The sequence below is a fragment of the Euleptes europaea genome, chromosome 12 (assembly GCF_029931775.1).
Source record: "Euleptes europaea isolate rEulEur1 chromosome 12, rEulEur1.hap1, whole genome shotgun sequence".
Lineage (NCBI taxonomy): Eukaryota > Metazoa > Chordata > Lepidosauria > Squamata > Sphaerodactylidae > Euleptes > Euleptes europaea.
Window position 1 is genome coordinate 38,370,173 of NC_079323.1, and position 15,101 is coordinate 38,385,273.

A 15,101-nucleotide genomic window follows, 5' to 3' on the forward strand; every position below is an offset into this window, starting at 1 on the left:
TCCCATCCTATGCAAGCCCCTTCCATGATCACACAGTGTATATAATCTATAGTTAGGCCCTGAGACGGGTCTACATAAAGTGCAACTGAATTTTCATATTTATTTAGAATTGGATGTTAAAAACACAACCATATTGTAAAAAAAAAAATTTATTCCCGCAGTGACTACTAAACCTTATTTATTGCTTATTACGTGTATACTACCTTCCCACCAATCTAAAGTGAGTTACAGTAACTGCCAAATACTGTCACACAAAATTAAAACCCACCATTGAAACAAGTGTAGTAAAAACCCATTATAATAAAAATGATGGGTTGGATCCGATGACTCTTGTCCTCTAACTGTGGCACTTTCCTCGGATTTAAAGAGCCTTCTTCCAATGCAAGAGAATTTTTCCATTGGCAAAAAAGACTCTTGCCTGAGGGAAAGCTCCTTGCACTTTAAGAAAGAACTACCATTGGTCAAATGGAGTCATAGGATCCAAGCTAGTAATATCAGCATAAATCAAACAATCGCCAGGCATTTCCTGCCAGCTGAAGATTCCCCACCCTCCCACACACACACAAATAAGCCTTCCTTCGAAAGATGATTGCAGAGGGTGGTCAGAGCCACAGCTAAGGCCCCATGTCTGCTCCAAATGAATTCACCTGTCAAAGGAAGCGAATCAGCCAGTCAGGCCTGTTGGCTTGGTTTTAATTGGTGCCAACATTCATTCAAAATACAATGGATCATACCGGTTTTGCTGTTCTCCCACAAAATGCTCAGATTCCCTAAGGAATGCAGTGCTTCTTACCCTTGCCCAAGTACATCGCGAATCCTACACGTTCACCACCTTCTCACAACAATTTTGTTGTGGGATCATATGGACAGATGTCAGCATGGGCTGACTGATTCCTCTGGCAGCCACAGGCTGAGATAATTGTGTTGAAAACCTGTCCTAAATCATATATTTTCTAGGTCATCTAGGTCAAAACAGCATCCTACCCCGTGTTTTATCGCTACTCTCTGGAGTAGGTCAGCTGTTCCTACTGACAAAACGGCGGTAATAGCAAAGATGCAGATTATCATGTTGACTCTGGTGGCAGGCGCTGAGCTTATGATACTGCTGAGAATATTCACCCCGTTTTCCTGTTTCTTTTGAAAAGTATGCCGAAAAAGCACTGAGGTCCATTTATCAATGCCGATAAACAGCTTGACTGTCTCTTCCTATGTACAGCACAACAATTCCAGCAACTCTATGACATAGCTCACAAATATGATGTTAGTGAACCACTGGTGCATTGAGTGAAATAATAATTAATGAAAATAATTAAAAGCTCTGATGAGTTCAAAGTACCAGCCCACAGAAAAGGTAGTCTGTTGCACGTTACTGTTCTGACCTTGCCTTCTTCCAATTACTCCCCAATATAATTGATTGATTATGTTTGTGTATTCTTAATTGGATGTGATTGGCTCATTCAATTATTCTGAAAGCTTCAGGATTACCATCTCGTACAAGGCTGCTCGTTGCATCTCTGCACGAGTCGTTGCTCTCGACTTTTCTTCTTCCATTGAAGAGGCAGGTCTGGAATTGTGGCACAGGGGGTGTGCGTCTCTGAGTGTGCCTCTGCTGTCATAAGCTTGGGGAACATTGATATAATATACTGTGGGATCTCGAAAGATGCATGCTTAATGCTGTCAAAATGAATGAATATCAAACAGATAAATTCCTTTACAGAACTTTTCTACTCTCAGTAGCCAGTGATCACGTCAGCATACAAAGATTTACAAGGAGCAGTTGAGGAGGGGGGATAAGTACTTGTCATTCACTGCTGGAAACAAACAAAAACATAAATTGATGGGCTGAGATTTCCTTCTGTGTTTATCTAACACAGAAGTGGCTTTTGAGTTTATATATTGACAGAAGGTCCTTTTCTTCCTCCCTCAGGAGATTAAAACAGAGTGACTGCACTGCAGTGCATTTCACTGTAATTGTATAAATAGATTTTCTACTAGGGGGTTATAGTGAACCAAATCAGTACCATTGTATGGATGAAAGCACAACCAGTTGTCTAAAGGCTCAGAAGTGTACTGCTCTGTCTTGACTCTACTTTACAGCATCACAATGCAGGACATATTTGATATGATTCCAAGACATTCTGAATCCTCTCTTTAGAAAGGATCTGCTTATCAGGAGTAGGACTATGTTATATCTGTCCAATGTTACCAATCCTGAATATCGCAGAGCCTTTACGCTTCTTCGGCATAACGCCCTGCCTTCCAAGTTCATAGATGGGATATATAATAAACGCCCATTAAAAGCTCACAGATGCATATGCAAACAGGATGCTCTTGAAATAACTGAACATGTACTATTTGAGTGTAATTTATGTGATCATATCTGCACAGGTCCGTTGATTCCATTTTTAGTTGACTGCCCCAGATCTCTGAGGAAACAATGTCTAGCGCTCCTCCTATCGGACACAATAGTTAACCTATCTGCTAGCGTGGCCAGATTTGCTTGGTTAGCAATGAAAATAAGGCAGAGATCGCTTAAGGCTACACACTAGCCAAGCAAATTGAGATATGATTCCAACTCCAGTGAAGCATCTGATAAATTCCATGTGTAACATGGCTTTCACCCATTTTCTTCTACAATAAGAACAATGCTTCTAAGCTCTGCATTGTTTTCATAATCTCAGTCATACATGCAGGAGGCTGAGAGAGTAATACTGGGGCAAGGCTAGCTTTATCAACCTCAAGGTTGGAGCTGGAGTTCTCCCAGAATTGCCACCGATCTCCAGACTGCAGAGATCAGTCCCTGTGAAGGAAATGGTCAGCTTTGGAGTGCAGACTGTATGGCAATGTCTGTATCAGACTGTATCATACAGTCTGTATCATACAGACTGTATCATACAGTGCAGACTGTATCATAATGTCTTAGGATTGCCAGCCCTTGGCTAATAACTGGGAGGAGGATCGAGGGGTGGAGACAGGTGATGACAGCATTATGCAACACCATGTCATTTCCAGCCAAAAACCCATCTCTGATTTTTTGGGGATGGAAACAATGTTTCTACATTCACAATAGTGCCACTTCCCATTTTGTCAGATGCCCTGTTGAGTGCTAGTGGGGAAGTGCCAATAGGGGTTCTCTCACCAGGGGTGGGCAAATGGCAACCCTATCAACCTTAGACAACTCTAGCAATGGCTAGATGACAGAATTGCCCATTTTGGATTGCAAATGGTGGATTCCTGGTATGAATATAAAATGCCGTACGAAGTGGTATAATAGGCAGAAAGATTCTACCCCTCTCTTTTTGTGGTGGGATGTTTTTTGTTGTGCATGTAGGAAATGTTTAACACAGAGGAGCATTCCAAAATGTGATCCTCAAATGCTGTACACCCACATCCTGCACTCTGTTCTACCCACTCAGGAGTCTCCCGTTCATTCCCATCTCATTATGTTGTATGTGTGAATCAGGCTTCAGCCCCTTCTGTGAACATGCTAGGTTAGCATCCAGGCCTGTTACTGAGTGGCCCAGGAATCACTGCTTCACCCCCACATCCAATGTGTGTGCACGCGTGTGCGCTCACTCACTCTCTCACACACACACACACACACACACACCTTAACAGAGATGGAAATGGGGCCCTCAAAGCAACTTCATGAATCAGCCCTCAGATCCGGGCAAACAAGGGCCTTTTAGGCAGGGACATTTCCCTACAGTCACTCGTGCTGACTGCTTCGGGGCTTCCTCTTGATTATGCATACCTTTTATGCCAGGCAGAGGTCACCTTTCTCTCCCTGCATTTTGCCCGCGTTTTCCAGATGCTGTTTTAGCTAGAATCTGGAAAACGCATGCAAAACGCGCAGGGAGAGCGAGGCAACCTCTGACTGGCAGAAAAAGCATGCATAATCAAGAGGAAGCCCTGAAGCAGTTGGCGCGGGTGACTGTGGGGAAACGTCCCTGCCAAGGAAAGAACCCCTTTAGGCAGTTTGAGTGGGAAATTCTGCGAGCATGGCTGAATACTACAAAATATGTTTGCATTTGCCAGCAACATACCAAATATGCTGAGGACTGGGCTATTAAAAGAATCCTGATATCACAATGTACTACTCATGAGATGTGAACTTACCAGTATGCTATCATTATAAACATGGGTTTCTGCATCTGTTATATTAACAGACTTCTGAGCCTTGTGATCAAACTTACAGTGCTGTAATAATTGCTGCCTATTTAATTAAAATGTATGTTTTGTTTCTGTCCTCAAGTCAAACCAGAAATCTCTATTGCCCTCCTCACGGATGTAACAGGAAAGGTGAGTGAATTTGCTTATGTACTGTTTGTGTACAGTGAATATTTCCTCTAGTCGTCTAGTTGAATGGGGCAAAAAAACAAGTATTTGGCCAGGAAAAACTCTGCAAACAATGTGAGTTTGGTTCTTGTAGGTTATCCGGGCTGTGTAACCGTGGTCTTGGAATTTTCTTTCCTGACGTTTCGCCAGCAACTGTGGCAGGCATCTTCAGAGTAGTAACACTGAAGGACAGTGTCTCTCAGTGTCAAGGGTGTAGGAAGAGTAATATATAGTCAGAAAGGGGTTGGGTTTGAGCTGAGTATTGTCCTGCAAAAGTATTGTCCTGTAAGTATCAAGATAATGTGCTAATGAGGGTATGGTATGTTAATATGGAACCATTGTATCCTGAAGTGATCTGTTAATGTGTGTAATCCAAAGCTAATCTGTATGGCTATTGTTGAATGTTGTCTTTGTCTGGAGGTTTTTCAGGGCAGGAAGCCAAGCCTTATTCATTCTTAAACTCTCCTCTTTTCTGTTAAAGTTGTGCTGATGTTTATGAATTTCAATGGCTTCTCTGTGCAATCTGACAAAATAGTTGGTAGAATTGTCCAGTCTTTCAGTGTCTTGGAATAAGACCCTGTGTCCTGTTTGTGTCAGTCCATGTTCAGCCACTGCTGATTTCTCAGGTTGGCCAAGTCTGCAGTATCTTTCATGTTCTTTTATCCTTGTTTGTATGCTGCGTTTTGTGGTCCCGATGTAAACTTCTCCACAGCTGCAAGGTATACGATATACTCCTGCAGAGGTGAGGGGGTCTCTTTTGTCTTTTGCTGATCGTAGCATTTGTTGTATTTTCTTGGTGGGTTTAAACACTGTTTGTAGGTTATGTTTTTTCAAAAGTTTCTCCATCCTATCCGTGACTCCTTTAATAAATGGCAAGAATACCTTTCCTATGGGAGACTGTTTTTCTTGAGTTTTCTGATTTTTGTTTGGTTTAATGGCCCTTCTGATTTCATTCTTGGAGTAGCCGTTTGCTAGCAGTGCGTGATTTAGATGATTAGTTTCTTCCTTGAGAAACTGTGGTTCACAGATCCGTCTTGCACGGTCCATTAATGTTTTGATTATTCCTCTTTTCTGTCGGGGGTGGTGGTTGGAGTTTTTGTGTAAGTAGCGATCTGTGTGAGTTGGTTTCCGGTAGACCTTGTGACCTAACTGAAGGTTTGATTTACGGATGACAAGGGTATCAAGAAATGGGAGTTTACCCTCAATTTCCTTTTCCATGGTAAACTGAATGTTTGGATGGATATTATTAAGATGGTTTAGAAAGTCCATTAATTTTTCTTCACCATGGCTCCAAATGGTAAATGTATCATCTACGAACCTGAACCAGACTGTAGGTTTGTAAGGTGCTGATTCTAATGCTGTCTTTTCAAAATATTCCATGTAAAAGTTTGCTATTACTGGACTGAGTGGACTTCCCATAGCTACTCCATCAATCTGTTCATAAAATTCTTGATCCCATAGGAAATAACTTGTTGTCAAACAATGGTGAAATAAGGCTGTTATATCTTCTGGAAAAATCTGGTTAATCAATGAGATTGTGTCTTTTACTGGAACCTTGGTAAAGAGGGATACAACATCAAAACTGATTAATATATCCTTTGGATTGAGTCTTAACGGACTGATTTTGTTGATGAAGTGAGTTGAATCTTTGATGTAAGAAGTGGTTTTTCCAATGTGGTCCTGTAGGAGGGTGGTCAAATATTTAGCTAATTCATATGTTGGGGAACCAATGGCACTCACGATGGGTCGGAGTGGAACGGAATCCTTATGAATTTTAGGTAGTCCATATAATCGTGGTGGTTGTGCTTCAGTCTTGCATAGTTTTCTGTGTGTGTCGGGATGAAGAGTGGAATTCTTGATCAGAATGCTAGTTTTCCTGGTAATTTTGCAAGTTGGATCTCGTTTTAGTTTTTGTCTATTTTGTCAGATTGCACAGAGAAGCCATTGAAATTCATAAACATCAGCACAACTTTAACAGAAAAGAGGAGAGTTTAAGAATGAATAAGGCTTGGCTTCCTGCCCTGAAAAACCTCCAGACAAAGACAACATTCAACAATAGCCATACAGATTAGCTTTGGATTACACACATTAACAGATCACTTCAGGATACAATGGTTCCATATTAACATACCATACCCTCATTAGCACATTATCTTGATACTTACAGGACAATACTTTTGCAGGACAATACTCAGCTCAAACCCAACCCCTTTCTGACTATATATTACTCTTCCTACACCCTTGACACTGAGAGACACTGTCCTTCAGTGTTACTACTCTGAAGATGCCTGCCACAGTTGCTGGCGAAACGTCAGGAAAGAAAATTCCAAGACCACGGTTACACAGCCCGGATAACCTACAAGAACCAATGAACTCTGACCGTGAAAGCCTTCGACAATAATGTGAGTTTGTTTTAAGTTAGAAATCAGCCTGCCAGAAATCTCCTCTGAATAGTTGAGTAGGTGAGCTAACTTTCCTCTGTTTGGGGGAAGAACTGCCCTTGCTCACTTGCCTTTAAATAGTGAAGTAATATACAACTTTAGGGAATAATTCCAGAGAGTTAGCTGTGTTAACTTGTTACAGTAAATGTAAATGGGAATCCAATAGCACTTTATTCCAGCATGGACCAGAGCAGTTTAGAAGGTGCCGGTTTTGCCAATGTCAGCTGTACTACTTCAGGCTCATCTACTTGTTCTTCCTCCAATGCTAGGGTTGCCAACTCCGTGGTCATTTATGCAGGGTCAATTTTGATGCTCACGCAAAGCTGTTTCTTTAAATGCAACTTTTAAAATGCTTATTCACCGTCCCAACGCAAAAGGAGAAATTCCACCCCCCACACACTCACCTGCTCCTTTGTTCCTTCCAGCAGCAACCTCTGTTTGCATAGGTAACATGCAGCTGTGAATTTTGCATGCTTCTTTGAGGGAATTCTTCGAGGCGAGGGTGGAGCAAACACAAAAGGTCGCGTTAATGGGGCTCTTAAGAAATGCGAAGTAGGTATGTGCTGGCTTCTCAGTCACTTCCTGAATGACAGTTCAGCCTGCCAAACTAAAAAAATGCTGTAGGGCAATTCAGCCTGGAACGCGCTGCTGATTACCAAGCATAAATGGCCTGTGTTGGGAAATCCTGGAGCTTTGCTGTGGATCCTGGGGAGGGCAGGGTTCAAGAAGGGAAGGGAACTTAGCGGGGTATAATGCCATAGAGTCCGCTCTCCAAAACAGCCATTTTTCTCCAGGGGAACTGATCTCTGTAGGCTGTAGATCAGTTGTAATTCTGGGAGGTTGGCAACCCTATTTATTGCAATGTATGGTATGCCAACAATCACCCTTCTGCTTTCTGCATAGGACAAACAAGACAGTCCACACACAAAAGATACAAATCTGACTTTCAAAAGTGGCAATATTCAGAAACCATTTCAGTCTTCCAGAACACTCTGTTGCTGATTTAAAAGTCACCATTCTTCAGTTTTAAAAAACAAACAAACTTAAAGGGAGACACCCGATGTAAAACTGCCAAAACTAGATTTCATCAAGAAGTTCGACACTGTCTTTCCCCCACACATTCACAAGGGTGGAACTGGGAGTTGTGATTGCTCAGTTATATAGGTGTTAACAATCTTGATAAAACCTAGACTCTACAGCCATTTATAGTGTTAACTGGCTTAACAAAACTAGACAAATGGCCAGTTACTACTATTGTGAATATGGTTGCTTGGAGATAGGGCCTGGAGATCTCCCAGAATTGCAACTGATCTTCTGGCTGGAGACCAGTTTCCCTGGAGAAAATGGCTGCTTTGGAAGGTGGACTTTATGGTATTATAAACTCTCTTGGGGTCCTTCCCCTCCCCAAATTCTGCTTTTCCCAGGCTCCACCCCCAAATCTCCAAGAATTTTCCAACCCTGAGTTGGCAACCATAATTGTAAATAGTCTTTATACTTCTTTCTGAATTCTATATAATTACCTTTAACCTTGTACTTCCTACATTTCATGGTCCTTAGACCCTACTGCTTGTTATATCCCATAGAAATATCTGTCTAGTGAAGAATCACTAAATGGCTTCTTAAGAAGTGTGTTTATATACAAAGGCTGATACACAAAGACATATTTTGAAAAAAAAAACTGAACAAAATTTCAGAAGACACTAGACATTAATATTTTTATGAGTCATTAGGGTTGCCAACCTCCAGGTAATTGGACTCTATGGCATTGATGTCCCTCCCCTCCCCAAATCCCACCCTCCTCAGGCTTCACCCCAAAAACCTCCCACCAGTGGCAAAGGGGGGCCTGGCAACCCTATGAGTCATGGGGGAAATGTTATTTCTAGTCCCAGAATCCTACCACACTCAAAAAAGTCTGAGCAAGCCTTAAAAGAAGCTTCAGGTGAATTTGAGCTGGTATTGTAATCCTGACAGAAACAGACTACAGAGAAAAAGTTAAATAAATTCTTCACAGGGAAATCTTTAAAAATCAAAGGCCTGACCTATCTAGAATGCTAGAAATTATGACCAGAACTATATTTTGTATCTCAGTCCATATTAAGTTTAAACCCTGTATGTAACACAATATTTCACTAGTATAAGAATGTCTGTTATGCTGACAGCTTCCTCAATTTTAGCCTAGGCAGTTTACCATTTTGCTGTTTGTGCATCAAGAATAAGATTCTTGTGATCTAATGACTCTCAAGAGCTGTCAGCCTGGGGAGCAGGGGCCCCAAACCACATCCTCCCTACTTTCATACAAACCACATGTCAGACAAAGCCTCTTCATTGTCTCCTAATACCTGTGTCAGCACTAATATTTGAGAGCCTTCATTTTCACACGGGACTCTGTAGAAAATGTACCAGATTGCTTATGGGCCAGGAAATCCAGGTGATTTACCTGGAAACAATAGCCAGAAAATTTGTAAAATCAATGGCATTTGGTTGACAATATGGATAATGGGAGGATGTTAGAATCAACAGTCCAGAAGTCAATAACAGGATGCCATTGACATGGTTTTCTCTCCCCCCACCACCACTACAGGTGACTCTTAGTTGTGTAGTAAAGAAGGCATTTCCCAAACCAAACATCCTGTGGTACATGGACAGAAAGATTCTGAAGGACAAACCTGAAGGTAATGCAAATTTTTCTGAAAATGGCATTTACAAAATAACCCTTTTAACCTTATCTGGCTATAAGAACAAAGCAGAGCGCTGTAATTGGGTGCAGGAGCTTAGGAATCCCTATTTTATGTAGGAGCACAGACATTTTTTTAATGCTGAAGGCACTAAAGGGAAAAAGCTATAAAAGAATCACAAGTCTAAGCAAAGAATATCAGTTTTGATATTGCTTTCATTTTCAGAGGAGCTTTTTCACAATTAACTGATAGGAAACAATGAAGAGAGTGATCTCTTTTTCTGTCTGTTTTCAAAGGAATGTTTCTTAAAAATGAAGACACAAAGGATGACGAAGGTTTTCATGAGATGAGATCGCTGTTGACAATATGGGATCCATCTCAGCCACCTATTCCTAAGGTTTTCAGATGCATGGCTGTGTACCCTATCCCCGGAAATGAACTGCAGAATGTTTCATCTGAAGAAATATGTCATCCTTCTGGTGAGTAAAATTACATTATCGGCCATCAAAAATCTAAATGGTGCAATCATGCACAAAAACTCAGTCTAACTGAATATACTTTGAAATTGTAAATTCTGCATGAAAAACAAAACTTTGTAAGGCTGTTTATGCTTGGTAATTAGCAGTGTGTTCCAGGCTGAAGTGCCCTGCGTATTTAAAAAAAAAATTCATGTTGAACCGTCATTCCAGCCATCACTGCAAAGCTTTGTATTTCTTAAGAGCCCCTTGAACGCGACCTTTTGTATTTGCTCCACCCCTGCATTGAAGCATTTACTGAAGGAACCATGAAAAATCACAGCCGCGGCTTAGCTATGCAAACAACCATTGCTAATGGCTATACTTCCTTTGGGTGTCAGCACAAGTGCTGGCAAAAAGGTGGATCTGTCCATTCTTACCCAAGCAACCATTTGTGAATAATGAAAAGGTGATGCCAGGAATATACTACTATTGTCCTTAGTTACTGCATACTTTATCTACTACATTTCATGCCATGGTTATTTCAACAGGGGTTCAGACTACATCTTTTGCAGGCCCAGAATTCATTAGTCAAATCACTCCAGTTTCGGATTCACCCAAAGAAAGTAAGTTTCTGCTTATGTATGCATATTTCATATTTTCTGTGATTTTTCTCAAAAATGGGAAAAATAACATACATGACAATATTGAGATAAAATTTGGTGGTGATAAGGTATTCTGGCAACTCCCATGCCCAATGATTTTCTTCCCATGTTGTTTTTGTCCATGAATAAAGAACCAGAAAGTTGTTCAAGACTTATACTGTGTTTCCAATCCCTCCAAAATACACCTGGCAATGCTAATATCTGATAGATGGATTCCTAGTGTGTTCTGAGTATCTTCATTGGAGGACACTGCAAAACATCAACAGTATCTGCTTGTAGTAGAAAAGAGCAAGAGTCCAGTAGCACCTTAAAGATTAACAAAATTTCTGGCAGGATATGAGCTTTTGTGAGCCACAGCTCACTTCTTAAGATACAACTAGAATGTGATTCCATCTATCCTTAAGTAGAGACGAGTGAATTAGACACAGAATGGCAATGTAAATGTCAAAAGCAAATAAATGCCGTTAGCAGGCATGATTGGATTAGGTGTGATATGCAGAGGGGTAATAGGCCTGGAGAAATTAGCATTGGTAATGAGTCAGGAACTCCAGATCTCTATTAAGTCCAGGAGAATGCATAGTCTTGAGATTCATTATTAGTTGTAATTCAGCAGTCTCTGCTTGTGTATGCAAGTAATAAGTATACATCTACATGTGGTTTATTTTAAAGCACTATCAATCATTGGCAACAAAGTCACAAAATGCTAATCACACACTAATGTAGCAATTAACCCTTTGTACCATCCTGAGCACTTGTAGTGCTGGAATGGTGCCGTTGGAAAGAATCCAAGTACATATGGTGCTTATGGAGAAAAGCTTCCGAAATATGTGGGATACAGAAATTTTAAACTTGCCAACTTCTTTGCTGGCCCCTAAGCCAAATGAAACCAAGCTCTCTACTCACAATGTTCTTCAGGGGTGCATGGAATGTCTACTCCCAAGCTCCACAAACTGAGCAGGCATCCATCCTCTGTAATGTCTTTTTGGGATCCTAAGGGAAGGAAATTGTCATACGGAGCTCCTGTGTCTCAAGATGAAAGGAAGGAGGGCTGTCCCGCTCCACACTCGCTACCACCACCACTTTTCCCTTCCCCATCTCCTTATACATTTTCTTTCTCCCAGTACTCCACTATTTGACCAGCACACTCAGTTCTAGGGAGTAAAGAACAAAGGGGAGCATGGAACAGCATGAATGTGTTTTACAAACCATCAGCTCCTACCCTCCCTCCGGAGTGGCATTTGTGAGGTAGCAAGAACATGGCTGTAACAGGTCCTATTGGATTTTGATCTCTTTAGTGATGCCAATTAAGTTCTTAAATAATTGGCTTATTATACATGTTGCATAGCTTTTAATAGTTGTTTTTGCCTTGAGTTGGGCACCCTTATCCTGGAACTCTTGCTCAGTTCATAATAACGAAACGTTTTTGAACTGGTGTGCAGTTTTTGTATCTGGCAGCTGACGTGGTAGCTGTCGGCAGGTGCTCAGAACTTGGTTATTTTAGCTCCTTTCTGCTTCCTGTGAGCAGAAACTGAGTTGATACATTTTTAAGTGGCGCTGTAATTTACAGAACAGGGGCCCAGCGCCACCTGCAGTCCAACAAGCTAATTGTCCTCATGGAAGCATCACCCCATTTGCTTAAAAATACACTGTTGCCTGCACAAATCGTGCATTACAATTCCCCTAGCTGGAGTTCAGGAACACCAGTTTAGAACTCTGGTGGTGGTGGAAAGGAGAAATCCCTTTTAAAAATTCTTCATGGAAGAAGTTTGTAGTTAGCAGCCCAAGTGTGATTTAGATAGAGGAGGATTCCCCCTGTGATGCTTGATTTCCTTCTTTCCAGGCTGACAGTTCATAGAATGAAAAAAACCCAGCTAGCCGTCTTTTGTTGGTATGCATCAAGTTTTGCTGAATCTTAAATATCAATGTATCTAATTCTGTGCATGGTCCCGTCTGTGGATGCTTAAATACAGGACGGGGGACATGGACAGACAAGGCAATTCTTTCTACAAACCTGATAAAAACTCCAGATTTTGAGGGGGGAAATCAGAAATCTAAAAACAATAACAACAACAAAACCCACAGGGGGTGTTAAAAATCCCCAAAATGATAAAAGGAGAATCTGCACATTTAAGAGACAGATGCCTTCAGTGGTCATTGTTAAGCAACAACAATAGTATTGCCAGCCTTCAAACCTTGGTTTCTGTCAGTAAAAGGTGGCGGGGGGGGGGGGGGTTAGAGTTTCAGACTAAGAGACTCAAATCCTTACTATGCTATGGAAGCTCATTGCATGGCTTTGGGCCACTCACACACACTCAGCCTAACCTAACTCTGTTGTTGTGAGGGTAAAATGGAGGAGAGGATAACAATGTAACTCGTTTTGGGTCTCCATTGTGGAAAGAGGCAGGATGGGATATCAATGAAATAGTTAAATAAAAAATATAACTGAAGATGGGGGGCAAATAAAAGGCAAGTTGGCTGCTGGGTGGGAAGGAGTGAAGGAAACGGAAAGGTGAGGTTATGGGGGTTGCCAGAAGAAGTGGTGTAGGGAGGGGATGCAGGGGAAAGTGAGGTACTCTTATAAGTCATTGCAAGTTATCCACTGCACAACTAAACCTGGCTCAGTTGGCATCACACAACTTGGCCAGACCTTCCCAGGGAGAAGCTGCCAGGAAAAGGAAACTGAAGACAGGGGGGCAGATAAAGTTAGGTCGCCTGGTGGGTGGGAAAGAGAGAAGGAAGCAGGAAAAGGCTATAGGGACTGCCAGGGAAAGGAAAGGAAATACTGGAGAGGAGAAAATGAGATGCCCCATGCAGGTCCTTGTGGGTGCCCTGCTGATATAATTTCTAAAAAAATGATACAGAAGAAACACATAAAGGCAACAGAAAGAATGGGAAGCTATCATAGCAAAATGGCATAGTCAAAAGGGAATGCAATTGGAGATGATACATCAATGGTCCCTGAATATATCTCTCCCGGGAGTCACAGCACACATGTGAAACTACATTCAGAGGTGCCGACGGAGCTCAGAGTCAGCTGTTTGCTGAGCATTTGTTTCGAGCTGGCTCAGGTTTCCTTGTAGGACAGACATAGCATATCATAATGATGAGGCATAATACATCTGACAAAGGAGACTAGTCTGCTGTTACCGCTTTAAAAAATAGATTCAGTTAGCCCTGGCTTGTTTTCTTTCCTTGTATTTATCATTATGTGTTGTTGCCAAACATATTGCTTCTAAAGCTCCTTCATATTTATCAAAAAAATTACCATTGCCTCCATGGAAATCCCAAAATGCTATGTGGGCTTGTTGGCTTTGTTTAAAGATACATCTGAAAATAAACCCTGTGTGTGTGTAAAGTACCTTCAAGTTGCAGCCGACTTATGGCGACCCCTTTTCGGGTTTTCATGGCAAGAGACTAACAGTTTGCCAGTGCCTTCCTCTGCACAGCAACCCTGGTATTCCTTGGTGGTTTCCCATCCAAATACTTACCAGGGCTGACCCTGCTTAGCTTCTGAGATCTGACGAGATCAGGCTAGCCTGGGCCATCCAGGTCAGTAAGGGAAAATAAACCCTACCTATTTTTAAAGCTATTTTCTCTAGGGAAAACCATCAAAGGTTTCTATACTACCATGCATTTATGCCATTAAAATAGTGACCAGTAGTGAGTTAAGAATAGCTATAGTAATAGCATGCACAAACTCTACATATTTTGCATAGGGTAAGGAGTGCTGTTTACGAGAGAGAGAGAGAGAGAGAGAGAGAGAGAGAGAGAGAGAGAGAGAGAGAGAGAGAGAGAGAGAGAGAGAGAGAGAGACTCCTTACCCTATGCAAAATATGTAGAGTTCATAAATACTATCACTAATGTGCTACTATTTTCCTGGAATCCTTGGCACTGATAAATTGCCTCATAAATGTTCACCAGGAGGCTGGCAACCCTACACCTTAGTTGCCCAGTGGTCTTGTTACACATGCTATCTAACAAATCCCCTGCCTGAAAAGAAACAGTTGAATTAATGAAACAGTAATTTCCCTTTGACTTTCCTCTCCTTTTCCATTCAGCTTTACTCAGCGAGACAGCTGTTCAGTGCTGAGCTTCCTTTGTGTGCTGTACTAAGAGACACTTTGATACTGAATGTTAATCACTGTATAGCTCATCTCCGCAAGCATACTGCCATTATTGGATGACTGAGTTCTGTTCTTCCCAAGTCCAGATAGGTGTCAAGGATGATTGACCTATTCCCATAGAATGTCTGAAACAAGGCCTTTGAATCGATAGAGAAGTGGAAAGGTTTTGTTTCTGTTTTTTTAAGTCTGAGCTTGGACATCTGATAAAGAACCAGCTACAGTTTTGAAATATTTGACATTTCACTTTCATCATTTCAAACTGATGAGCGAGGGAAGAATTGGACATAGATTTCACTAAGGAAATATGTCATCTTGCTTCTTCAAAACATGGACTTGCTAAACTTTGGGCTATTGAGTATTGAGAAAGAAGAGGCCAAGGAGTGAGAAGGTGTGAAAGGACTAG

At 41.5% G+C, this 15,101-nt stretch overlaps 1 protein-coding gene across 1 annotated transcript in view; it reads left to right on the top strand.

Moving 5' to 3' along the window:
* The window catches only part of CD96 (CD96 molecule), a 42,965-nt gene that overhangs the window by 12,906 nt on the left and 14,958 nt on the right, over positions 1-15,101 (top strand). The window contains exons 5-7 of the mRNA XM_056858182.1: positions 4,256-4,302; positions 9,361-9,451; positions 9,751-9,933. Of these exons, the coding sequence (XP_056714160.1) occupies positions 4,256-4,302; positions 9,361-9,451; positions 9,751-9,933 (321 nt within the window). The remainder of the gene's footprint in view (positions 1-4,255; positions 4,303-9,360; positions 9,452-9,750; positions 9,934-15,101) is intronic.